Source organism: Leguminivora glycinivorella, chromosome 8 (genome assembly GCF_023078275.1).
Source record: "Leguminivora glycinivorella isolate SPB_JAAS2020 chromosome 8, LegGlyc_1.1, whole genome shotgun sequence".
Classification (NCBI taxonomy): domain Eukaryota; kingdom Metazoa; phylum Arthropoda; class Insecta; order Lepidoptera; family Tortricidae; genus Leguminivora; species Leguminivora glycinivorella.
In genome coordinates, this window is record NC_062978.1 from 24,983,183 (window position 1) to 25,009,494 (window position 26,312).

At 38.6% G+C, this 26,312-nt stretch overlaps 2 protein-coding genes across 3 annotated transcripts in view; one reads left to right on the plus strand and one right to left on the minus strand.

Annotated features, from left to right (window-relative positions):
- Nucleotides 1-117, plus strand: part of LOC125228558 (exocyst complex component 7) — a 31,975-nt gene extending 31,858 nt beyond the window's left edge. The window contains exon 16 of the mRNA XM_048133168.1: nucleotides 1-117. Within this exon, the coding sequence (XP_047989125.1) occupies nucleotides 1-42 (42 nt within the window). The 3' untranslated portion in view covers nucleotides 43-117.
- On the minus strand, nucleotides 111-26,129 carry LOC125228557. 2 transcript variants are annotated; one of them, XM_048133166.1, is made up of 16 exons: nucleotides 25,951-26,129; nucleotides 25,263-25,437; nucleotides 24,751-24,933; nucleotides 24,167-24,412; nucleotides 21,810-21,933; nucleotides 19,394-19,561; nucleotides 18,032-18,149; nucleotides 16,267-16,397; nucleotides 14,820-14,996; nucleotides 13,255-13,364; nucleotides 12,691-12,829; nucleotides 11,149-11,315; nucleotides 9,298-9,455; nucleotides 7,790-7,892; nucleotides 2,796-2,825; nucleotides 111-185 (listed from the first exon to the last, which is right to left on the minus strand). In XM_048133166.1, exons 1-16 carry the CDS (start codon nucleotides 25,974-25,976, stop codon nucleotides 147-149), a joined length of 2,094 nt encoding a protein of 697 aa, XP_047989123.1. In that variant the 5' UTR covers nucleotides 25,977-26,129; the 3' UTR covers nucleotides 111-146. The 2 variants fall into 2 exon arrangements, with proteins under 2 accessions (XP_047989123.1, XP_047989124.1); XM_048133167.1 differs by lacking the exon at nucleotides 2,796-2,825.
- Between the last annotated feature and the right edge of the window lie 183 nt (nucleotides 26,130-26,312).

Sequence of the window (26,312 nt, forward strand, 5' to 3'; positions counted from 1 at the left end):
ATTGCGACGCAGCTGGATGGTTACTTCGACGAAGCCGCTTAGTTCCGCTTACAGTATTCCATAATATTTATTCCAATTGTATTGTAATAAGTAAATAAAACGCCTTATTTAACCATTTATAGTATTTATTTTCATTGTGCTTCATTTCATTCGGCCTTCTTGTGACCTCCGCGCTTCTTTGGCCACTGTAACAAATGCCATTAGATAATAATTTAAAAATAATGTACATCCTTCAACAATCTTTAGGAACTTAGGACATGAGAAGGGCCAGTTTAATTAATTCGTACTAAATATTCAGATATGAGAATAATTTGTATCCAGATTTGACAGCTAATGTAGCTCTTGGTAACTCAAAATGGCAAAATGTTAAAAACAACAGTCTACTCATACAGAAGACGAGAGTTGCCTATTAGGCGGCCAAACTCGGGGTACGCTTTAAGATAATTATTGTTTTATTTCAAGGCAACGAATTATTTATTTCCTCCTTCTAAATAATATATGTATACAGGGTGAAATAGAAAGGACCGTTCAATCTTTGCCCAGTGACTTTTGAGGTCATAATATGATATGATGAGTAATGCTGTGATAGAGAGAACAGCAAATCAGTTGCAGTTTCAAACCAAACGTTACCATTGTGTTTATACAGTAATACAAATGTTCTGTTTATTGCTCTGCTTACAAATTCTATTTTAATTGATGATAAAATTTAGTTTCAACTAGAATATCTGTTCTGAATTCCAGTAAGCGGGCATTTTCGCGAAAAAAGATTCAAACCCTTTTTTTTTCAAATAGGTAAATTTAATGTTTTCCTACTCAGTATTGTATCACGAGCCCTTTCGATCCTACTAGGTAAAAAAAAAGCGTCCCAAATTAAATTTTTCCACATCGTTACAATTTTTCAAACACTTTGCGGTTACAAAGTTGTCAAAGTATGCAAAATAGTAGAACGTTTAAGGCCCATTTTTTTGCCTGGATCGAAAGGGCTCGTGATTCTGAGTAGGAAAAACGTAAAATTTACCTACCTTAAAAAAAATTTGGTGATTGTTCTCTCGAAAATGCTCAAGCAACTCGGGAGCAAATATTCGTGATACACACAAATGTTCTTAATCGGGAATCGAACCCAGAACCTTCTAAAAACGTTGTTAAGGGGAAATATTTTAAGGCGAAATAAATACTTGATATTTTTAGGACAAAATTCACGTGGTGGTCTCTTTATAAAAACATAGTGCAATGTATTGTGTAAAAATATTTCCTAACATGTCAATATTGTGGGAAGAAAATCAGCAATAATTTTAGCTTTATATGTAGAACCGACCAATTGTACATATTTTATAGACTTCTCTAATAAGTACTCAAGAGAATTACCGTTGTATCACATGGCCCTGGATCATGAGCTGATTACACGCAGACTGGTGTCTTGAAATATTGTGTAAATAAATACATATATAAACCATCCCAGGCACCGGAACAAACAGTCGTGCGCGTCACGATGTTTGCCCTTACCGGGACTTGAACCCGGGCCCTCTGCAACCATGTTTCGAATTTGAGTACCCAGTGGGGTACATATTCGCTTCGTTGGTATGGGCGTTTTTTCACCGCGCGTTCGAATGATCGGTTGTGGCAATATAGTCTGTCAAACAATTTGTTAGTAGAAAAAAAAAACGCGATTTTTTTACAGGACAATAATCGTTCGTGACGACATTTTGAAATTTGTTGCTTTTTATCAACTTGATTTTCTACGGAAATAGCTGGACAGACTTAAAATATGAATAGAGCAGCCATACTCAAAGTGTGCTCCGCGGATCCCTAGGGCTCCGCAAAGCCTCTCTGGGGGCTCCGTGTGAATTTTGGTTACCTGATATGCAACTTCAACTCTCTTAAAACCAAATATTCACCAATTGTTAAAAAATAAAAAAAACAGTTTCAGGTACCTCACATTAGCATCTGATGATTAGATTTTACTAATAGGATTACTTATTAAAATAAAGATTGTAACAATTTTTTTGTTTAATTTAAGGGTTCCGTCAGACATTTTGGTTTCTAAAAGGGTTCCATGGGAAAATAAGTTTGAGAACCGCTGGAATAGAGAGTTAATTTCTGTTGACAACTTACGCTAATTGGGGGCTCCCAAATTCTGAAAATGCCCCAATACGCAAGAGCGATATAGATAGAAAAAGAGATATTATCGCGAGCGTTTCGGCAGCGTTTGTTCATTCGGCTACGCATACTGGCACGAATGGAACTAATGGGTGAATGAAGATATTAGTATGTGTATCACATCAACTAATAAAATTACCATTTACAGTTACGATAGAATCAATATAGTACTTTACGATACAAGTGCGTAAAAAAGGAAGTCCGAAACGAATGGCGATAAATTAAAACACGACCGAAGGGAGTGTTTTAAATCGACACGAGTTACGAATTTCCTTTTCGCACGTGTATCGTACGACGTTTTTCAGTACAGATGAGCCTCCGAAGTTTCGACCCGGCATATAATGAACCACTTCTCGCACTAGTGCGTAAAAAAACACCATCTGTACTGAAAAAGGTGTTAAACAATCTAAGTTTTGTTCACTCTATTCCTGCTAACTTTCGTGAAACGTTCTGTACCTAACGGTAATAACGTGTACTGTTTTTATCATTGCCAAAAATAAACCCGCGGTGAAGAAACGCCCGTAGACCGAGCGCGAATGCCTCGCTGGAATACTTTACGTCCGTCGATCCCACTTCCGAAATCAGCGACCCGCCTGTCGAGTCGCCTCGCAACCCGACACGCGAGACACTATAGGTACCTTTTTCTGGCGTCCGCGTTTCTCCTCGTTCTATCAAATATATAAAAGAAACATACATGTGAATATCCAAGTCAGTGACTAAATCCTTGGTTTTTTTTTTTTACCTTGCAGCATTTGATATGTACGGCCGTATCGCAGGCTATTATTAAAACCATAGAGAAATAAATAAGGGATTAGTTAACTCCACTCCATATATCAGTAAATGAGCAGTTCTCGGCAACTTTGTACATAGCCACGTCAGCAAATTTTAATTGATACTATTTTGTTACCAACATTTAATATAAGTCGACTTTCGTAAGATATATACAGGATAATTGTTATAATTAAGAAAATATAGATATTAGAGAACCTTAATGACGAAATAAAACTTATTAAAATCTCAATTCATCAACTACTCGTAAATCTTGGTAACAAAATAGGAATTAATAAAAACAAATTTAACTTTTTCCTTCATTTTTGTACAAACTTTTCGAGAACTGCTGAAATGCGAGTTATTTGTGGTGACATCTAGCGACAATCACGCATCAATTAAGCGTTAAATAGCGTAAATTATTAGTAGCTACTTGTCAATAGATGTCGCGACGAACGAAGAGTCTAATGCTCACCAATTTTAGCTAATATTACAATAGTATTAAGGTCAGTGCGGGCAAGACCGGCATAGTTTATTTGAAATAAAGTTTGAGTGGATATAATTGATGTAGTCTGGCGTAATGCGCATGGTCCTATGGGATACCAAATATTATATTTTACAAAACTTTAACAGTATTTTGGTAAAATAAGATACTTTTAAGTGATAAAAATCACATTTTTTAAGGCTCGGCGGGTTGACCGTTCTCCCGCGATGAGTACGGAAAGACCGTCTAGTGCTTGTTGTCGCGTAATTTCATATGAGACTAGGTTCCAAAATCGTGATCATTGTTATTTTACGTTATAACAGGGCAGAATGTGCTAGATAATTAATAAAATAACGTTGAAATTTTGAACATATAAGCATTTTTCTATTTATAAGGCAAGACCGGCATATGTCCCGTAGATGGGGTTCATAACCTTTTCTTTTCAGGTCCAGATATTGCATACGGCGACCGCGCGGTAGCGATACATCGCGAGGTCTCTCCTCACTCTTACTACCACGAATCTCAATAACGATAGTGCTATCTCTGTCACTCTTTACTGTAGGCGCGAAGTGCCATATACCACGAGTATAGGTTTTTGGGGGTGCTGATTTCGAAATTAATGACCAATTTGGAATCTGATATTACTAACTGTCACTTTGACACAAACGTCGTCATGGGTGTCGTCAAATAAGTTTTCAGGAGTGCTGATTTCAAAATTAATAAACAATCTGGAATCTGACATTGCTGACTGTCACTTTGACGCAAAAATCGTAATAGGTGTCGTCAGATAGGTTTTCGGGGGTGCTGATTCCAAAATTAATGACTAATTTGAAATCATGACATTGCTCACTGTCACTTTGACACAAAAGTCGTCTGGTGTGTCGTCAAATAAGTTTTCGGCGGTGCTGATTTAAAAATACTGGTGAAACCCGATAAGTGGGGCAAACTGGTTTTTGAAATTCGAACTATGTGCAATTTCCACAATGTTCTAATTTCAAGGACAAATTATCACCAGTAAACCCTCGTATTGCTGTCACTTTGACACAAAAGTGCGAAAACCGAATTGGTGTCAAAGTGACAGTCAGCAATGTCAGATTCCTGATTGGTCATTAATTTTGGAATCAGCACCCCGGAGAAGCTATTTGACGACACCCATGACGACTTTTGTGTCAAAAGTGACAGTCAACAACGTCAGATTCCAAATTGGTCATTAATTTTGAAATCAGCACCACTGAAAACATATTTGACGACATCCATGACGACTTTTGTGTCAAAGTGACAGTCAGCAATGTCAATTAACGGTCGGGTAGCCGTAAAGTAGTCGGTCAAAACCATTTTAAAGGGTACCCATACGGTCCCTGTTGGGTAATGCTGATCATAAAAATAATGATCAACTTGAAACCTACATATACTTAAACAAAAATAATAAAAAACGGGTAGAACTGACGATAATTCTACCAACTTAAATATGATGATGAATAATGCAGTGCAGGCTTACTTCTGTTCACCTCTTATCATTCTTCACAACCATGTCACATATATTTTATTTTTACTTAATACTTTCGAATGATTTTAGTAACACCATACGAATCATTATCAAAACTGTATTTCGAAGTTAAAATCAAAAACGATACAACTATCATAAGCCAAAAACGTACTTATATATTGATATTGTTTACACTCGACTTATTTCCAATAAAGCCTAAAAAAGGTTGGCAACTCCTTGTTTATCATATGCCGGTCTTGACTTTCTGAGTAGTCACAATTTCTAAGTTACATGTTTCAGAACATAAAACTAGAAATTGAGCGCGTTTTCAGTAGATTAATAGTACTAGTCAGAAAGAACGGTTATTAAATGACTACGTAACATACATAATATACTAATATTCCGACTGCTTCTATTTTATTTTAATTTTTTTCGGAACCATGTTGAACTCGATGTTCGAGCTCGAAACACGAACCAAGTTTAATGTTAACTAGTGTTCGTCCTAGGGATATGTATTGAAGACCAATGGATTAAGGATGAAAAACTGCTATACCTCCGGAGGTGTGAGAGGCGTAGATATATAAACACAAAAGTTATAGTCAATAGACGGTCTTTCCGGGTAGACGGTCTTCCCCACACTGACCTTAATCAGTATTCTGTTTTCAATTCCTTCTGCTTGTAATATAAGTTGTAAACTGTTCTAATATTAAATTTTTGGCAGACGAGACACTGTTGACACCTAGTATCGAGTAGTGGTACGCTATTTGACGCGTGATTGTCGCTAGATGTCACTACAAATAACTCGCATTTACTGATGTATGGCGTTACAACTCTCCCCTTACTTATTCCTCCATGTTTAAAATTGATTTTTACACTTACTTTCCTTACTTAATGAGACAGACAGACAGAATTTGGGGATAGTGTCACAATTTCTTTTCATAAAAAAATTGCTAGTTTATAAAACCATCGCTTTAAATTGAATGCACAGGATTTAACGCTGATTTTATAGATTTTTTTGGATTTATTTTTTTATCATTTTCATTTTAAAAAATGAAGGCAAATGTTAAAAATCTTGACAAACTATTTTTCAGATTAACTTTTTAATTTTTTTCGTGATACAAGTTCCAGGCCCACCTTGGCCACCTTGAATGGATTTTTTTTTAATTTAATAAAGGTAAATACTATTTTTTAAGGTTTGTGACACTATCTTCGAATCCCTCTAAATATTAAATAATGCCATAAGTGACCTCTTGGATATGTTCGGATACTCATGAATATTGCTGCTTGTAGCACAGATATTTAGAAATTGACTTTATATGTAAGTGTCTCTCTTTATATTGTATAGGAATACCTATCAGTGTTGCCAGTTGTTATAAACTCGACTATAAATATACCCGTTTGGTAATAGTCGGCAAAATTGAAAATCTTTTCTATGTATTTCCTCTGACTATTCAAATTAAAGCTATTTTCTGTCAAAGCATGTCAGGCTCTTCAATGGCGGCGAAAAGGTTAGATATAAGTAATATCCAGGGGTATCCGAACGCTCCCAATGCCAACTAAAGAACCCGCGTAGACTTTGAGACAGACAGACCGAATCGGAGCCCCTCTTGCGGGTTACTTATTTCATCAATAATAATAATAATATTGTCTTCGGTTACCGCGATAGTTACTCATGAAATAAAACTATGGAAACGGATTAAATCGCGTATAATGAATTTAAAATTCATCCCGACGTTTCGAATTCTTTACAGCGTTAAATATCCAAACTTTAATAGAGAAGATGGCTTTACTTTACCACCGGCTTGGGATCCAGTAGTACATCTGATAATGGAACAAGCACGACGAAGGCTGTGAGGCATTTGTGTTGTATGGTGTTGGACATTTGCAGTTTGTTCTTTGTCAATTTTGTGTAGATTAATTGGTTAATTATTTTTTAACATAGTAATGGTAAATTTATTGAATATTGTATAACTAGCTTTATTAATAGTGTGTGAACCTGCCCTAGAAATCTATATTATTTGTGGTCATGGTTCGTTAATATTTCTTGTATGTGGGTAGCTTTTGCATATTGTAATTTTTTCCTCAGTCACCCGTTGACCACGAACGCTGTTAAGAGTTCGAAACGTCGGCATGAATTTTAAATTCATTATACGCGATTTAATCCGTTTCCAGTTTTATTTCATAATAATAATAATTAAATAATGCTTATGGGCACTTTCAACCAAAAAGCTCTTTTAAAAAAGTTTGAATAAGTGCCTTAATATGTAGAAAGTATATACATCATTATTTAGTTAACTATTTTAGTAAAAACTACTTTTTAAAGCTTATTAAGAATATTTTTCATACTCTTAAATTTAGAACCTAGCCTGATTCCACTTTAAGGAAAACAAAGCAGCATTTAGCCGAGGTTGCTGAAGAAAATCTTAAATTTCTTAAAACTTTTCAAAAACATCTTAAATTTCTTAAAAAATTCAAGAAACTTTCACGAAAAATAAAGGGAATTTAAATTTATGAAATAGTAAGTTTCCATCCATACAAAGTATGGAAAGTTTCCGAAGTTTTCTATTGTGAAAATTTCATAATTTTAGAAACTTTCCGTCGGCACATCAGTACTATTAATGCAAAAAATATGTCGTCGAGGCAAGGATGATCAGTCGAATTTTAAGGGGCGTATTTTTACAGGACTGCCCCAAAAAAAATACTATTGTTTTCAGCGTTTTTGTTTGTTTTTAACGTGGTTGCTGCTATTCTTCAACCCACCAACAAGGTACCGGGCCAGCTGCCCTTCATGAGGGTTCCTTCTTCGTAAATCACTAAACGAAGAGGAGGCGATTGGTCATTTACGAGTATTAGTGGAAACACACCAGTTGAAGGAGAACTCGGGTACAACTGACCTTGAGAGCTCGCGGTGGCGTCTTCTTCCGCGGCGGCTGTTTCTTCGGCTTGGCCAGCTGGTTCTGGTAATACGTGAACGTGCACGGCAGGATTTTGCGTAATCTGTAAGAAATTTAACTGTTTCTAAATCCTATACACAAGAAAAAGAACGCTGAAGTAATTAAAAAAATGTTTTTCATGCCATAAGCAAATATTTTCAGTTCACTTTTGTTATTAGTTCAAAAGAGCCCGCCCATAGTGACATAGAATATCTCTCTCCATCTATCTTCACTTAAAAAATAATCGCTCCGTTTTGCCGTGAAAGACGGACAAACAAACAGACACACACTTTCCCATTTATAATATTAGCATGGATTGTATACAATACTTTTTTTATGAATCATCATCTTCAATATCATCATTCCAGTTAAAATTAATGTTAATGGCGTCGTTCACCATTGTATCAACATCGAATTTCTTGGCAACCAATTGTTTGTCATAACTGTCTCTGATTGGTCGATAACGCGATAGATAAAAAAATGTGTTTCATATGGAGAAAAATTTGCCAGGTATCGCAAATTAGTATAAAACCTGTTTTTATTTAATTCCATTAACTTTAAGGGAAGGATCTTTGGATCAAATACAATTATTTTCTCTAAGAAAGTATCGTGTTAACTCTTAAAAGTTATCGAGTTATTAAATAAATAAAGATAATTACTGAACACGTGTGTGACAACCTTTACCAATTCCTAATGTTATTTCTTTTGACATGTGCCGTCAATCACTTGACACTAACTTGAATGTTATTCTTAGGGGTCTCTCACACTAATAATTCATTTATTATTGGGGGGGGGGGGGGGGCGCCAAGCCTTCGGTAATTGTGTCATATACTTGGAAATTTCGACCCTTGCTTTCGTGATCCGATGGCCGAGTGGTTTTACAGGCATCCGTCCGGTTAACGGAGTACGCTGGTTCGATTCCAGCTCGGAACACTTGGAGGCCTTGGTCACTTTTTCTTTGTATATGACATTTATTTAATGTAAAATTCATTTATTATGTATGAAAATGATGAATTTTTTTTGCGAGTTAACTAAAAGTTATATACAGGGTGGTTCCTGGTAATGAACCTAGCAACGTGTCGAATTTAACGGAAAACAAAAAAAAAACACGGTTTAGAACTTGTAATAAGTTCTATTTTTGAAATTATTACAGTTAACTAAAGTGAACTGTAATGAAATATTATAGTTGACTAAGTGTCAAAGACTATCCAATCCAACACTGAAAAGTCAGCACTTATAGTTTAATCTGTGGTATCCTAATGAAGAGGCACACTGACACCCGCCAGGCGGCGCCTGTGCAAGTGTCTAGGCATGTCACTATAATTCATATGTGAGAGACAGACAAAAATATCTCGCTCTCATGAAATTCTTTATCTGTGCAATGGACTAATAAGGTGGCGCCATCTGTCATAACCTTTGAGTGTGCCTTCTCACTGACAGGTTAAAGTCGACGAGTAGAAAAAGCGTACTTATGCCAAGGTAGCAAGGCCGGAATGAGCTGTGGCGGGGCCTTCACAGTTTTAGCCTCGTCAGCCTCCGCGGGCTGCGTGCTGTCGAACTCCAGCTTCAGTCCCTCTTTGCCCGTGTTCGAGGGGGCGTAAAGTAACGCGTTCAGACCGTGATTTGGCTGAAACAAAATATTTATCATGTATTACAAAGAGTAAGAATAGTACATTACATCATAGGCCGGGAAAGTGAGGGAATCCGTTTTCACGCCGAGGCATGTATAGTGCTTTTCTCAAACATACAATGAAATAAAAAAAAATGCTCTAAAGGACAATATTTTATAAAAAAATGTTACTTTGCAGGCCTAAAAAATAATATGAAATCCCTTTACAGTCCTCTCGAGTTGTTGCGCCCAAAAAGCGATACTTCCCAGCCCATTTTAAGGAACGTAAAGACAATATTTCATTGCATGTTTGAGAAAAATAGCAATATAGATTTTTCTCTATTTGGAAATATTTCGAAACCATCTGATATTTTTATTAGACTCTGACATCTGAGATTATATTGACCGGGAGACCGTGATTACCTTTTTGATTTTTGTCGAACTCCCGATATTACGACGCAGTTGCAAGTCTAATGAAAATAACCGTGAATCTTTCAGAACTTTCATCTGATATTTTTGTATTGAATTCAGCTGCATATTTTCACCACTCTTTTTCCTCCCATGGGTATCATACAAGTCGACTTTGAGATTTGGGTTCAATTGTGGTATACGCGATGGGCCTAGCAACCTGTCACTGGATATCAGTGATATTACAATTTCGTTTAAAATTGCTAAGGGTGGCATTGAAACTAGCGGAAACTCAGCGCGGAGTGTATGATGCCGCGCTGCTGGCTGCGATCACAGTCTTCTGAGTAGAACTGGGAACGGGTGTGCTCTGAATGTTACGATGCAGTCATCGCCGCCCATAAACATAAGCAACATCAGGGGAGCAACTCATGTGTTCCCCTAAATACCTGCTTCTTGAAGAACCCCCTATCATACCGCAAGGGAAACACCTCAGAAAGGTAGCTCATTCCACAATTTGGGCAAAATCGTGAGACCCGTTTGTTCTTGGTTTGCCACCACCTTTTGCCACGAGGTAGACTATGTATTCTACCGATGGATCGATGATTTCCAGAAATACCTGCGAGAAAGGAGCGGCCAAGATCCGCTTCGAGTCGCTGAGCTGGCGAAGTTATTTTTTTTTTTTTATTTATAGAAAACAAAGGTTACAGTTATACAGTTTCTAGTTTTTTTCGCCAAACTTACGTTTAACGGCGAAATGAAGCACTCATTTTCAAAGTTAGTACCTTAAATTATATTAAAAGACTTATTCTAGTGTTAATACATAATAATATCTTATCAACTACTAATGACGCTGTTCATCATCCTCCTTGCGTTCTCCCGGCATTTGCCACGGCTCATGGGAGCCTGGGGTCCGCTTTGACAACTAATCCCAAGATTTGGCATAGGCACTAGTTTTTACGAAAGCGACTGCCATCTGACCTTCCAACCCGAAGGGTAAACTAGACCTTATTGGAATTAGTCCGGTTTCCTCACAATGTTTTCCTTCACCGAAAAGCGACTGGCAAATATCAAATGACATTTCGCACATAAATTCCGAAAAACTCATTGGTGCGAGCCGGGGTTCGAACCCGCGACCTCCGGAATGAAAGTCGCACGTACTTACCGCTAGGCTACCAGCGCTTCGTGCGCACTAATGACGCTGTTCATTAACGCTTTAAAAACCTGAATTAGCCAAAAAATCGCTTGTCCTTATCTGTCATGTTGACTTATGTATATGTGAGAAAGGATGGATATGTGGGTTTACCTCGTGTTGCAAGACGTAGTGCCCGGGCACGAGTCCTTCCAGCTGGCTGAGCGCGGCGTGTATGACGCCGGCCGCCTGCTGGCTGCGGTCGCCGTGCTCAGAGTAGAACTGGGAGCGGGTGTGCTCTTCTGTTGTGATTATGTCGCCGGATTCTGCGTCTAGTCGCACTGTACAAAAAGTAAACTTGAATTATGTCCAAGTAGCTAAATAGCTGGGTCCACACAGAGCGATGCAATGTGCTTGTGCGGCAAAAGTCGTGGCCATAGAAGTAGGATGACAAAGAACTGTCGAATATCAAAAGTGAGACCAAGAGGGCGATTCTTGAATCTCGCATACGGAATTTTTTCATTAAAATACCGGTTGAAAACGGCATTTTTCTGAATTCGAACGCGTGAGACTCAAAAATCGGGCCGCAAAACTGGACCAACGTCAAGTGTCGTTAGGAATATTAAATTCAGAAATTATGTATGACAACGTGAATAATTTGCTTTTCTGTTTAATCCAAGTGGCAATCACTCACTGTATCCTCTAAATACAACTTTTTGTACTGAAAAGTACGATTAATCCGTTAACTTAAATTGGGTAGGCCGCTAGCGGCCGCTGCCTGTCAACAAAAATGGTCACAATTTTTCATTTGTAGTCTGCCTCTTTTGCACTCATAGGATGGTCATATACGTAAAAGCTTCTCTTTTGCACACTTCAGCAGTCTCTAAGCGTAAGCGAAATGATAGGTCTGTGGTCGCGGCAAACACGTCTACATAGCCCGTTTGCCGCGCGAGGAAATTGCCTCGCGAGTCTCACGACCTGCCTCGCTGTGAGGACCCGGCTGACGACGTTAGGTCGCACAGGGCAGGAGCGAATGGCAAAATCTAGTATACACTATGTAACATAATTGCCGAAGATAAATCCTACGGCTTATACATTACCTTCTATAGTACCTTTAATTTTCATGGTGTTTATTTTAAAAAAAGGAAGTGGTATTCGTAACCGCTATTCGATACCGGTTATGCTCTTAAATGGATCACCAGCATTAATGTTACACCCGTAGAAGGCCAAGATCCACTTTGGATCGCTGAGCCAGCGTTGTATGTCAAAGTGTCATTTGCCAAACCTAATGTGAAGTGAGGAGGTGTATTTATTATAAAATTCAAATCGTTTTTCTCATGCTAAAAACAGTACAATACAAAATAACACAGTGCATGTAATACTTTTGGATTTGCAGGCGTTTAATAAGCCATGTTGACTGGATACCACCTGGTACTGGGGCGCTACTAGTCCTTGTATAGTAGATTACTCATATGAGAGATGATTTCGTCCTCAGCAATTGTGACCTGGGTGGCCGAGCGGAAACAGGCATCTGCCGCGATTGCAGAGTACGCTGGTTCGATTCCACCAGGCACCAGAGGCCTTGGTCACTTTTTCTTTCATATGTGTAATTTATTTCGGTTTTAACGTTTGTATACTTGTCATTGATGTAGTATTTAATACAATGTCATAATTAAATTCACTGAATTTTAATTAGTTTTATTTTATCACTCTTACCATTGAGTACGTTAGTGTTATCGTCCCTAAGTGCGAGCGAGAGGGCAACACTCGAGATCCTATCTTCGGACTGCTTACTCGCGCCCATGTCTGCCTGGTATTCTGCTATAGGTTCCAATATAACTTCACCACGCGATCCCTGTAAGTTTCAGTGTATTAGAAGAATAATATAAGCACGTATATGTTATTTTAGACATCACAGATATATAATCCGAGCTTGTTGTTTATATTTACATTCCACATTACATGGCGACCCTGCCAGTGCCTTGCGAAACACTGGCGGCGCGGACCCTGCCAGTGCTTAGCGAAATACTGGCGGCGCGCCGAATTCGGCTGTATTATATAAATTATAATTTAAACATTTTGTAAATAAGTGTGGAGGATTGGATTAGTCATGTTCGACGCTCAAAATACCAGCAGTCGTGGAAAAAGTGATTGTGGACTAAAACAACGAGAGCTACATTTAAAAAAAAGAAGCTAGTGACTGAAACTACTTAATGTTCCGAAGATTAAACTAGTAAAACCCTACTAAAACTTTCTAGTAAATAAGCGAACCCAACTCACTTTGAATTTGTGCGCGCAGTGCACGATGACGTCGAAACTTTCGAACGTGGATTTCTTTCGGAACCGCCACTTCCTGAACGAGCGTGGCGGCGGCCGCTCGAATATTGAGTCTAAAAAACGAGAAATTTTCATTTATTTTGTAAGTTACATGTTTTCCGGTTTATAATGAACAAGCAGATTTCATAAATGGGTGAATCAACTTTTTCTTGAATGTTATTGCCATGGTTACGGTCCACTGAGTCACGCTTGTTTTATGCAAAATTATGCTACTTAACTATGCAAACATGCATTTTTCTGGTGTTAACAAGCCCTTTCCTTAATTTGCCACCTACAAACATGGACTACATGCATGCGGCTACTTGCATAATTTTGCATAAAACCAGCGTGACTCAGGAGACCGTAACCATGGCAATAACAGGCAAGAAAAAGTTGATTCGCCCAAATACATTGTTTTTGTTATAATTTTCTAATAAAAATTGAAATATACATCATTAAATTTCAATCATATAGTCTGGCAATCCAGCTTTGTTATTAGAAAAAGCGGACAGTTTGAAAAGTATAGGCGGTTGGTTTCTACTTGTTATATTTTGTATTTCGCGCTTTGATAAATAAATAAATAAATATTGGGGACACCTTACACAGATCAACTTAGCCCCAAACTAAGCAAAGCTTGTACTATGGGTGCTAAGCGACGATATACATACTTAAATAGATAAATACATACTTATATACATAAAAAACATCCATGACTCAGGAACAAATATCTGTGCTTATCACACAAATAAATGCCCTTACCGGGATTCGAACCCGGGACCGCGGCGTAGCAGGCAGGGTCACTACCGACTGCGCCAGACCGGTCGTGATAACTGACGATGTTGGCTTGCTAAACTACAGATGTAGTGTAAATAGGTTTTCCTTCGTATTTTTAACCCCCGAGGCAAAAACGACGGGGTGTTATAAGTTTGACGTGTCTGTCTGTTTGTCTGTCTGTCTGTGTGTGTGTCTGTCTGTGGCATCGTAGCTCCCGAACGGATGAACCGATTTCGATTTAGTTTTTTTTTTGTTTGAAAGCTGAGTTAGTCGGGAGTGTTCTGAGCCAAGTTTTATGAAAATCGGTCCACTATGTCGCGGTCGGGGGATTTTTCAAATTTTTTTACGGAAACAAATGAACGTACAGACACTGTCTGAACTAGCATGACAAATACGAACGTTTCCGGAAAAATACGAAGGAAAATCTTTTCGCACTACATCTGTATGTACATACATACAATCACGCCTGTATCCCATAAAGGGGTAGGCAGAACACATGAATCTACTAAAGCTTCAGTGCCACTCTTGGCAAATAAGGGGTTGAAAGAAAACGAAACTGTGACAGTGCAGTGACAGGTTGCCAGCCTCTCGCCTACGCCACAATTTAACCCATATCCCACAGTCGCCTTCTACGACACCCACGGGAAGAAAGAGGGTGGTGAAATTCTTAACCCGTCACCACACAGGCTGTATGTACATCTGTATGTACCTAAACAAAAATTACAAAGTTACTTAATAAGAAGTAAAAATCTTACCTTGACATGTGCACTTATAAACGCCAAAGCCTTCGGTAAAGCTTTTGTTAGTATTCGTCGTATTTTTCGTCTCTTTCTGCGGCGTACACTTGTCTACTTCCATCTTTGTCTGCTCGTCTGCGTTCTTGCTTGGTGGCCTTGGTTTATCTGCGTCTCTCTCTTTCGTTGACGCTTCATCTATGGTTGAAAGAGAAAATACGTTAACAGTTTGAAATATTAAATTAAACGAGGCAAATTGTATATTGAAGACGTAAGTTGAAGACCCGGGTTCGATTCCTGCCTCGGCCACTGGTGCACTTTTTCTCTAGTGTATGAGCAGTTCTCAAATAGTTTGTACATAGCCACGTCAGCACATTTGAATTGATCCTATTTGGTTAGCAACATTTAGTAATATAAGTCGACTTTCGTAAAATATATACAGGATACATACATACATACAATAACGCGTGTATCCCATAAAGGGGTAGGCAGAGCACATGAAACTACTAAAGCTTCAGTGCCACTCTTGGCAAATCTCACGAAACTGTGACATATACATATGTGTGTGTGTGTGTGTGTGTGTGATATACAGGATAATTGTTATAATTAAGAAAATATAGATACTAGAGAACCTTAATGACGAAACAAAACTTTCTAAAATCTAAATTCATCAAAAAAATCTTGGTAACAAAACAGGAGTAATAAAAACAAATTTAACTTTTTCCTTAGTTTTTGTACAAACTTTGAGAACTGCTGGTATGAATCAGATTTAGTTTATGTTAATAAATTTTGTGAAACCTGTACTCAAACGGTAATTTCAGATGTTATAAGGCCAGGCAAAGTTAGGTGTCCTGGGGACCATTTCTCAAAACTGAAAGTTATAAGTTACAAGCGGAAATCTCTTTTCAACTTGTCATATTAGACATTGACTACCGCTTGTAACTTGTAGCTTCGAGAAATGGGCCCCTGGGCGTAGAAATGAGATACGGCATCGGTTTATAATCTTAAGTATAATATGATAATATTGTCTTCGGTTACCGCGATAGTTACTCATGAAATAAAACTATGGAAACGGATTAAATCGCGTATAATGAATTTGCATTTACAGTTTGTTTTTGTCAATTTTGTGTAGATTAATTGATTGTTTTTTTTTTAAATAGTAATGGTATTTTTTTTTTAATATTTAGCTTTATTTATAGTGTGTGAACCTGCCTTAGAAATCTACATTATTTATGGTCATGGTTTGTTAATATTTCTTGTACGTGGTTAGCTTTTGCACATTGTAATTTTTCCTCAGTCACCCGTTGACCACGAACGCTGTAAAGTGTTCGAAACGTCGATATGAAATGTAAATTCATTATACGGGATTTAATCCGTTTCCATAGTTTTATTTTATAGTATGAGACTTAAAATGCAAATCCAAAAACATTACATTTTGACGTTTTAAGTTAAGTACTTTTTAACGTACCGAAATCGATAAATAGATTGTCCTCCTCGTCACTCGTATCATCCGACCACGCTACATCTTGCGATGAAGTTGTAGTTTCTTGTACTATTTCCTCTTCAGGCGCTTGCGTCCTCCTGGCGAGTTCTGATGCCCTGGTAATTAAGTTATAATATACATAATATAATATACAGACACTGTCAAATAAGCTTATATAAGGTACAGCGGGGCAAATCTCGACTGGCGGGCAAATGTAACTGGTCCATTTTTCCATGTTTTACAATGTTTGCATTATTAAATAGAGTGTCCACCGGTTATATATGGTAGGCGTGTTCAGTGGATACCTACATGTAGAACTCAACATCATAGTGTAATAATGGAAACAAAATTAAAATTTTGAAAAAAACCCCCGACCGCGACATAGTGGACCGATTTTCATGAAACATGGCTAAGAACACTCCCGACTAACTCAGCTTTCAAACAAAAAAAACTAAATCGAAATCGGTTCACCCGTTCGGGAGCTACGGTGCCACAGACAGACACACACACAGACAAACAGACAGACAGACAGACAGACAGACAGACAGACAGACAGACAGACAGACAGACAGACACGTCAAACTTATAACACCCCGTCGTTTTTGCGTCGGGGGTTAAAAATGGACTAGTTACAATGGCCCCCCTGTAAAACTTTTGTCTCATTATCTAGTATATTTAACTTCACCTTGCTTAATTACCGCTTGGTTTTAGTACAAGTTACGCAAAATTGTAAAAAATCGAATAAAGTAATTTTATTCGGAATCTGCACTAAAACTAGCCTGGGTTTCACAAAGCCTGGCGAAGTTAGGTATACCCAAAGGTTGTCTGGTACAGATCGCTCTTTAGCGATAAGACCTCCTGTTGGCTGCCTCTATTTATAAGCATTAGTTTTGTCTCCACTGTATCTTTTTTCTGTATCTTTTGCTGAGGTGTGCCAATGAAGAGTATTCTATCTATCTATCTATCTAGGCGAAGCAACAGTAGGAGAATTTAATCTTTGATAAACTAGTGTCTTGGAAGAGACTTAAAATTATTACCATTATCAGGATCGCTATTCCAGCGCTGTGCCGTCTGAGCTACCAAGACTTCAGCAACCGTAAAATATATTATTGGTCGCAAATTTTAGGTTTTCGACACTATGCCAAATGGACCTCTGCTCCTGTATTTCTTAGTACCAAAGACATGTATAACTCCGTATAGACAGATAAAGTCTAAGAAAAAAACGTACCTCAGTACCATACAGAAAAAGGTACGGTGGCCTAGGTGGCATTACACCTTTGGGATACCCCAAGCTCAGCTCAGCTAGATGGCGCTAATATTAATATTAAAAAACAAAAAAAAAAACATTATAAAATTCTTAGTCTTTAAGAAAAACCACTGTACACTTATGTTATTCATAATAAATTATTTCTATTTGACATTTTAACACATATCGTCACTACTTTAAAAAAAACTTGTATCTTCGTCTGTCAATGAAAAGAAAATTGTAATAAGTATGTATGGAATGCATATAGACTTACTGCGTTTTAACTTTGAGGAACAGCATGAGATACGAGATTTTTTAAAAGTAGTGACGATATCAAGCTAAGAATATGAGCCAAATTGTCAAAACTGAGGTTCAAAAGTTTTAAGCCTGTGTCAAGAGATGGCAGCCTATGCACTGTGATTACACATTTTACTTCGACAGTAACTCTCTATAATACTCGATCCTCTTTGTTAGGACTAATGTGCTTGATAATATTGTACTTACGGCACTAGAGCGATCTCTAGCAGATGTCTAAGCGCTCTGAACGTCCTTCTCATGACGTTCTCTTGCTTATTCATAAACTCGCTGCCCAGCACTGTCACGTTCACGTTTTCAGCCTGGCCTGCAATGTAGGGAGAATAAATGTTAGGGGACAATCGAGCTATGTGCCTACCATGAGTATTTAACGCGGTACTCGATATCGAGGTATTCACGTAAAATTACTTTGCATGGAGAAACTGAACAGGGCTCCCAAATGGTTAGTTAGATACATATGTATACATACATTATAATCACGCATGTATTCCCATAAGGAAGTATAATGTTACTATGACATAGTTCTATGGTGGCCTAGGGTTCCAATTCGTTGACTGTACATAGTTTACAACATAATTATTTAAGTGCTTTGGTCCAATACTGTAATTAGACTTTTGTGTGAAGTTTTTTAAATAGATTGACTTACCGGGTTGTGTAACACTATAGACTGACACAGGAAGCGTCCAAGCCCTTCGCTCGACCATACATCGCAAAGCGCCTTCGCTACCGACGAATAGGGCTCCATTGTATCACAGAATATGTAATAGTACAAGTACAGAAGGCCCACTGCTTTGATGTTCTCGAAATGCCGCCTTTTTAAATACCTACAAAATTCTTACAAAGAAACGAGCCGCACGTGCGCGGCGTCCAGTGATAGGGTTACCTATGGATCCATACGAATTAATACTCACATAAAATGTTATACTATTATATTCAAGTCTCGGGTACTTTCTAGGTATATATATATATAATGTATTTATATATTTTTGTTCAAGTTCCAACATCACAAGTCTTATTGAACTTTTCCGTGGGACTTAATCAATAGTAGATCTATGTAAGAATGTCTTATGGTATTTATTTTATTCAATTATGTCTATTTAACTAAGTATTATTAGCCATTCCACACGCGGACATCGCTTAAAAAAACCTCGCGACGTAAAGTAACAATAGAAAGTGCGAACGTGCATTCAGTGAGAACGCGCGCCACCCCTGAGTAGGCCGCGAACTCGCGGCCGCCAGGATGTACTTGTAGCGCGGCGATAGAATCGCGGAGTGAGCCGCCCCTGATTGTATATCGGTTATACTATACTACTGGGCACCACTTTAAAGACGTGTAGGCAATAGCATGTATACAGATGAAGTGCGAAACGATTTGCCTTCGTATTCTTACGGAAACGTACGAACGTGTCATACTATTCCAGAAAAATACGAAGGAAACCCTTTTCGCACTACTGTATGATGTGCCAATGCCATGTGTATTATGTTTTTATTGTGTGTTTTAGGTCTTGTGTACCTATCATATGTGATACACGTGACTATAACTTTACTTACCGGGTTGTGTAACACTATAAACTGATATAGGAAGCGCCCACGCCCTTCGCTCGACCATACATCGCAAAGCGCCTTCGCTAGCGACGAATAGGGCTCCATTGTCGATCGCATACTCCGCTAGCGTCCGGTACACTTCTGTCACGGGAAGGACTGAGATGCTTTTCTCGTCTACAACAATATATAAAAAAAGTTAAGAATGAAATAAATGCTTATACGATTTCCTATCTAATATGAAATATGTGACTAAAATATAAAAAAAGTTAAAGCAAGGCTCGAACTCTAGTAACTTGAGTAGCCCCAACCCAAGTGTGGGAACCAATGGTTTTGAACGCATGAACGCCACTGAAAATGATTTCCTTTTTATCAGTCATTGGTTAGGTTTGTCTTTTTAGGGCACAGACCAACCCCTATAGACATCCATTACAAGACGACTCGCGGTCGCCAGCCTTCCTAGTATTTGCACTGATATAAGCGCGGGCGCTCGCCGTGCCCGATCAGTAGCGACCAAGTAACAGACCCGAAAGCAACGCGTGTTTTTCGCAGTAAAAAAATTGAAAAAGGGTATTTTGATGTCTTAAAGATGTCCACCTGTAGTGTGAAATGGTGTGGAAAGGTAACAAGAAGCTCAAATTTAAAAACAGACGTCATTACATTCCACATAAAAGTCATATTTATAATTTATTCAGAAAAATGAAAATGAAAATGAAATATTTATTTTTCAAGTAGGCATATTACAATGCGCATATGAACGTCAAATAAAGCTACGCCGGCTCTAACCCTACGCCTCAGCCTCAGAGCCGGCATAGGTCAACTTACATTGGCCACTTACGCGTCTGTAGAGGGACAGTCATACTTCTGTCCCTTTTCATCTGGCGCGACTGCCCGCCGTCCTTGAAACGGCCAATCACAGCGCGCTTAACACATTCCCCGCCCGCTCCTCGCACCCCTGGCACTGGTGACTCGTATCGCGAACAAAATATACAAGAATGCTACTTTATAGGAGGTTCTCTGTGTTTTAGGGGTTGGAGATTCTCCAATGGAATAGTATTTCATTCATTACACGCTCTTCAGATTTCAGATTTTTATATAAAATATGTTTTTTTTTACAAGTCATATAACTCTGTCATGACTTTGTCAGTCGCTTTCGTAAAAACTAGTGCCTACTCCAATTCATGAGATTAGTTGCCAAGGTGGACCTCAGGCACTCATGTGCCGTGGTAACATGAGTACAGTAAAGTACGAAGCGGATAGGTGTATGGTCGCAGGCCTCAGGGAGTGCGGGTGTTGAGAGGTTCCACCTTCAGTTCTGATGGTCCACCTGGAAGGTTGAGCTTACGTGGCAGGATGAAGCGGACAGGATGCTGGTCGCAGGGCTCCGGGACAGCGCTGGGCCGCATCATGGTCAGCCGGCTGTATGTTGAGAGGTCTCAACTCCAGCAGTTCTGATGGTCCACCTGGAAGGTTGTGAGCTTACGTGGCAGGATGAAGCGGACAGGATGCTGGTCGCAGGGTTCCGGGACAGCGCTGGGCCGCATCACGGTCAGCCGGCTGTATGTTGAGAGGTCTCAACTCCAGCAGTTCTGATGGTCCACCTGGAAGGTTGTGAGCTTACGTGGCAGGATGAAGCGGACAGGATGCTGGTCGCAGGGCTCCGGGACAGCGCTGGGCCGCATCACGGTCAGCCGGCTGTATGTTGAGAGGTCTCAACTCCAGCAGTTCTGATGGTCCACCTGGAAGGTTGAGCTTACGTGGCAGGATGAAGCGGACAGGATGCTGGTCGCAGGGCTCCGGGACAGCGCTGGGCCGCATCACGGTCAGCCGGCTGTATGTTGAGAGGTCTCCACTCCAGCAGTTCTGATGGTCCACCTGGAAGGTTGTGAGCTTACGTGGCAGGATGAAGCGGACAGGATGCTGGTCGCAGGGCTCCGCATCACGGTCAGCCGGCTGTATGTTGAGAGGTCTCAACTCCAGCAGTTCTGATGGTCCACCTGGAAGGTTGAGCTTACGTGGCAGGATGAAGCGGACAGGATGCTGGTCGCAGGGCTCCGGGACAGCGCTGGGCCGCATCACGGTCAGCCGGCTGTATGTTGAGAGGTCTCCACTCCAGCAGTTCTGATGGTCCACCTGGAAGGTTGAGCTTACGTGGCAGGATGAAGCGGACAGGATGCTGGTCGCAGGGCTCCGGGACAGCGCTGGGCCGCATCACGGTCAGCCGGCTGTATGTTGAGAGGTCTCCACTCCAGCAGTTCTGATGGTCCACCTGGAAGGTTGAGCTTACGTGGCAGGATGAAGCGGACAGGATGCTGGTCGCAGGGCTCCGGGACAGCGCTGGGCCGCATCACGGTCAGCCGGCTGTATGTTGAGAGGTCTCCACTCCCGCAGTTCTGATGGTCTACCTGGAAGGTTGTGAGCTTACGTGGCAGGATGAAGCGGACAGGATGCTGGTCGCAGGGCTCCGGGACAGCGCTGGGCCGCATCACGGTCAGCCGGCTGCGGATGTTGAGAGGTCTCTCCACCTTCAGCAGTTCTGATGGGTTCACCTGAAAGGTTTTGGATATCAGTATCATCATGAGAATGAAAAGACATAAAAAGCTTATCAAACCTCCATGTGCTAGCAACCCTAAGAAACACTTCCTGCCGAATCGCATAGTTAATATGCGGAACTCTCTACCAGAAACTGTTATTAGCGCGCCGTCAGTGAACTGTTTCAAAAATAGACTGGACAATTATATTAGAACTTTGAAAAGTGCAAAATAAACACAAGTGCAGTGATATACACGCATCAGCTCGAAGAGCTGCTAGTGTATCAAAATAAATAATAATAAATAATAATGAAACACACCCAACTTATTGCAGAGAAAGTACAAAAGTGTTATACTCGAACATTTAATAGCAAATCTTTAGTAGGTACATTACGATACAAGTGCGACAAAGAGGAGTGTTTTATCGACACGAGTGACGAATTTCCTTTTTGCACGTGTATTTTACGACGTTTTTCAGGACAGATGGCCCTCTGAACTTTCGCCCTGGCAAGAAATGAACCACTTTGCGCATTAGTGTGGGTAAAAAGCACAATCTGTACAAAAAAAATTCTTACTTGTCCTCAAAATTGTTGATAATGCAGTCGTTTGTTTTGTAATTTCTTATCTACCTTTTACGTGTTACGTACCTATATTTGTTAATAAAATTGTGTTAGTGCGTTACTGTATTCACAAACCTTTGTACTATTTCCATTGTTAAGTACCTTTAATTCAATATCATTGTTACCTTGCGCTGTATACTTTAGATTTAAGTTAAATCTAGTAATCGGTGGACAATGTTGTTGGTCTCACACCTTACTATTGTTAACACTGTAATTCTCTATTAGAGTCTTGTGTGTTACTGTTTGTTGTCCCAAATAAATTGAAAAAAAAAAAAAAGAAAAAAAAATATTTTCTATGTTGAAACTTTTTTACGAAACAAAGAGACATTTCAAACTGAAATATCTCTTTATTCCTGCGTTTGTTGCGCTTGATTTTTTTGTGGTAATAATCATAATTGTGCTTAACTTTTGTGTATCAAAAAAACCTGCGACCGTGAAGAGAATCGCCAGAAAAAAAAAAGATTTTCTATATCATAGAAATTCATTATTTGACGACTAAATGAGAGTATATCTTTATGTTTATATAGATAAATTGGTTCTTTTAAACCATGTTTAGTATAGCAGATAACATTCATTGATTAATCTGCTTTGAACTAGTATAAAAAGCGTTTCTATGGTTTCTCAGGACTTTTCTCGATTTTTTTGATATCTCAAAAACTATGGTATTTAGAACCATGGGAGTTTTAAAATAAGATTTTTTTGGTCATTGTTCATCCAAAAATAAAATAGGCATGGCTAGGGTTGTAAATAGAAAAAAAACCAAATGGTTTTTTTTCAGAATTATGAAAAAAAAACCGAGCACCTTGGTTTTTTTCTAAATATGGTTTTTTTTCAGATGAACAAATAATACGACAATAACGGTTTTTCGTGAGTTGTAACGTGTTTCAATAACAATAACGTACATTTTAATTCAGTATACAAACGTTTATTGGGGAATCCCCGATGCGGCGTGCAGCGTGGAGAGGCGGTGGTGTTGCCAACAGTAAATAGTGATAACTACAAACTACAGATTTGACGTAAATGTTACTTTTATAAGACCAGAAATTAAAGTTATTTGATTAAATTCGTTTAATAGTTAACATTAAGTCTAAAAAACCGTATAAAAGTATTAACTACTTTGCAAATTTTGAGATTTCGTACTTTAGAAAAAAAACATACTCCAGAAAAAAAACTGTTTTTTTCACGGTTTTTTTTCATGTTTTTTTTCAAGCCAGAAAAAAAACCGTTTTCTTACAACCCTAGGCATGGCCGCAACTAAGGCAATTTCACACACTGTGAGCTAGAGAGATGGTTCTGCCATCTATACAACTAGGGAACAAATCAAGTTATTTTTAACCCCCGACGCAAAAACGATGGGGTGTTATACGTTTGACGTGTATGTCCGTCTGTTTGTCTGTCTGCCTGTGTGTGTGTCTGTCTGTGGCATCGTATCTCCCGAACGGATGAACTGATTTAGATTAGTTTTTTTTGTTTCAAAGCTGAGTTAGTCGGGAGTGTTCTTCATGAAAAACGGTCTACTATGTCGCGGTTGGGGGTTTTTTCAAAATTTTAATTTTGTGGTTAGGTTATTATTAAATATTTTTATATCCACAGAAAAAAATAAACAGTACTTTATTGCCTTAGGTACTTACTCCAATAAGCTCCTTTTCCATCACCATATCATACTCCCCCGCAGGCTCCATAGGTATCTGCGCGACCAGCTCAAACATCCTCGGGTACCCCTTCATCTGGTTAGCCCTCACTTTGAACTCGGCTTCATACACAGACTCTATCAAAGGTTTAGGCCGAAGCGCTCTGATGCATTGGCCGTTGGTCCAGAGACTCTTCGCCCAGTCTATGTATTCTTTTTGCTCCTTTTGTAATATCTCTTTTATTGACTGGGAAGAAAATAGAAAAAACTTGAAGTCTGATTAGAGCTCTCTATTAAAAAAAAACATAAGTACTACCAAAGAGGATTAAGTATTATAGATAGTTACTGTCAAAGTAAAATGCGTAATCACAGTGCATAGACTGTCATCTCTCGACACAGGCTTAACTTTTGAACCTCAGTTTTGACAATTTGGCCCATATTTTTAGCTTGATATGTATAAAATGTCAAATATTAATATTAGCGCCATCTAGCCAAGCGTCCCTCAGAGATGTAAGTATTATAGATATAGTAACTGATAATACCTTTATTCATAAGTATCTGTAAGCTTAAAAATCTGATACTAACCTCAAAAGCCTGCAAATCAAACTTATTTGGCTTAGCCATGAACTCATCCTCCAATATATGGGGGTTCTGTGCACACAGCACTTTCAGCCCGATGAGGTGCTGTTGCGAGGACAGAGTGGACAGCCGTGTGTACGCCAGCAAGGGGCGCAGCCCTGGCACGAAGATGCGGTGGATGTTATGTTCCTGGATATAAAACATTATTCAAAGGTTATACAGAGTATCTCTACATAGTAAGTTTCATTTATTTATTATGTTTCAATGACATTACAGATAAATCCAATGCGTCATGTCATGTCATGAAATTTAGATTTACAAACAACAAATCTGTCATCCCATTTCAGCATTCTAAGAAACTGCCTAAAAAATAGAAAATATTTGAAAAAGAACAGTATTACGACCCCTATGCTTTTGTATATATTACAAATAATAGTGATAATGTTCACCTCAAGTTTTTATTATACCAGAATGTTTTACTCTATCTCACATTATGAATAATAATCAAGCATACTTACATTATTTCTTTTATTAAACACAAAATTCCAGTCAATCTTAGGAGCCTTCCCTTCCTCCTCAGAGTCGCTGGAGATCAGCGGGTTTGAGAACTTGTTCCGTAATATCTTCTCCGTGACACAGTTATCCAGCTCTGACTCCGTGACAAAGTATGGAGTATCTGGCTGAAATGTGCACCTGAAATTACCAAAAATATACCTAATATTATTTGAAGTGGTGACTCATAATCCATTTAAAATTTCATTTTGTAGGGAGTTCTGTCATTCACATTTTAATCCCTTGTACGTTTGTAGTTGTAGTAATACTGTTTTTTTGCATATTGTGTAGTTTTAAGTTTATTACGAATAAATATTTTAGATTGATTGATTGATTTTGACATTTTAACCTTCAAAATGCTCTAAACTAAAACATAATTCATAAAAGCTACAGAGAGAGAGAAAAGTAATTTTGTTCATATGGCAAGAGATAATGATTTATTTAGTTAAGAACAATTTTCATTTCGTTTCGAATGCCGGAGAGGTTAGTGCAATTCTCCTCAGTACTTACAACTGCACTTATTGTTATTTAATTAGAGTATCGATTTTTTAAATGTTTCTCATCCATTTTGAAACTTAAAATAAGTGGGTTTCCTTACATTCCCGAATAGAATAAAACTAAAAGTTTATGTACAATATCAATGGTAACACTTACCAGTCATACTGTCGTATGTGTTCCATAGTTTTGTGTTTATAATTTTATTTTCTGCAATATGATTGTTTCACATTCGTTGAATTTAACTATAATACACTATAAAGATCACAGAACAAGAAAAATTCCAACGGCATCAATGCATAACATAAACGCTGAGAACACATGAGAAACCTACATTGACAATTGACAGTGACAGTCTGACAGTATTGTACTGGCACTGACAGTAGTGACGTATTGATTGACCATAAAGACTGTACTTTATTTTTTGTGAACAATGACTTGCGTGCATCGCATATACTTGGACCGGCAAAATATTGCGGTAATTTCTTAACTGGAGCACATTTGTACTTTTTATTTTTGCG

Excerpts from the sequence above, each read along its gene's own strand:
- LOC125228557 (XM_048133166.1), bottom strand. The coding sequence starts at position 25,976 with ATGGAACACATACGACAGTATGACTG. Across the intron at positions 13,365-14,819 it reads TTATAAGTGCACATGTCAAG|ACTCAATATTCGAGCGGCCG; the intron begins GTAAGATTTTTA and ends CTCGTTTTTTAG. Across the intron at positions 12,830-13,254 it reads ACTGCGCGCACAAATTCAAA|GGATCGCGTGGTGAAGTTAT; the intron begins GTGAGTTGGGTT and ends TGAAACTTACAG.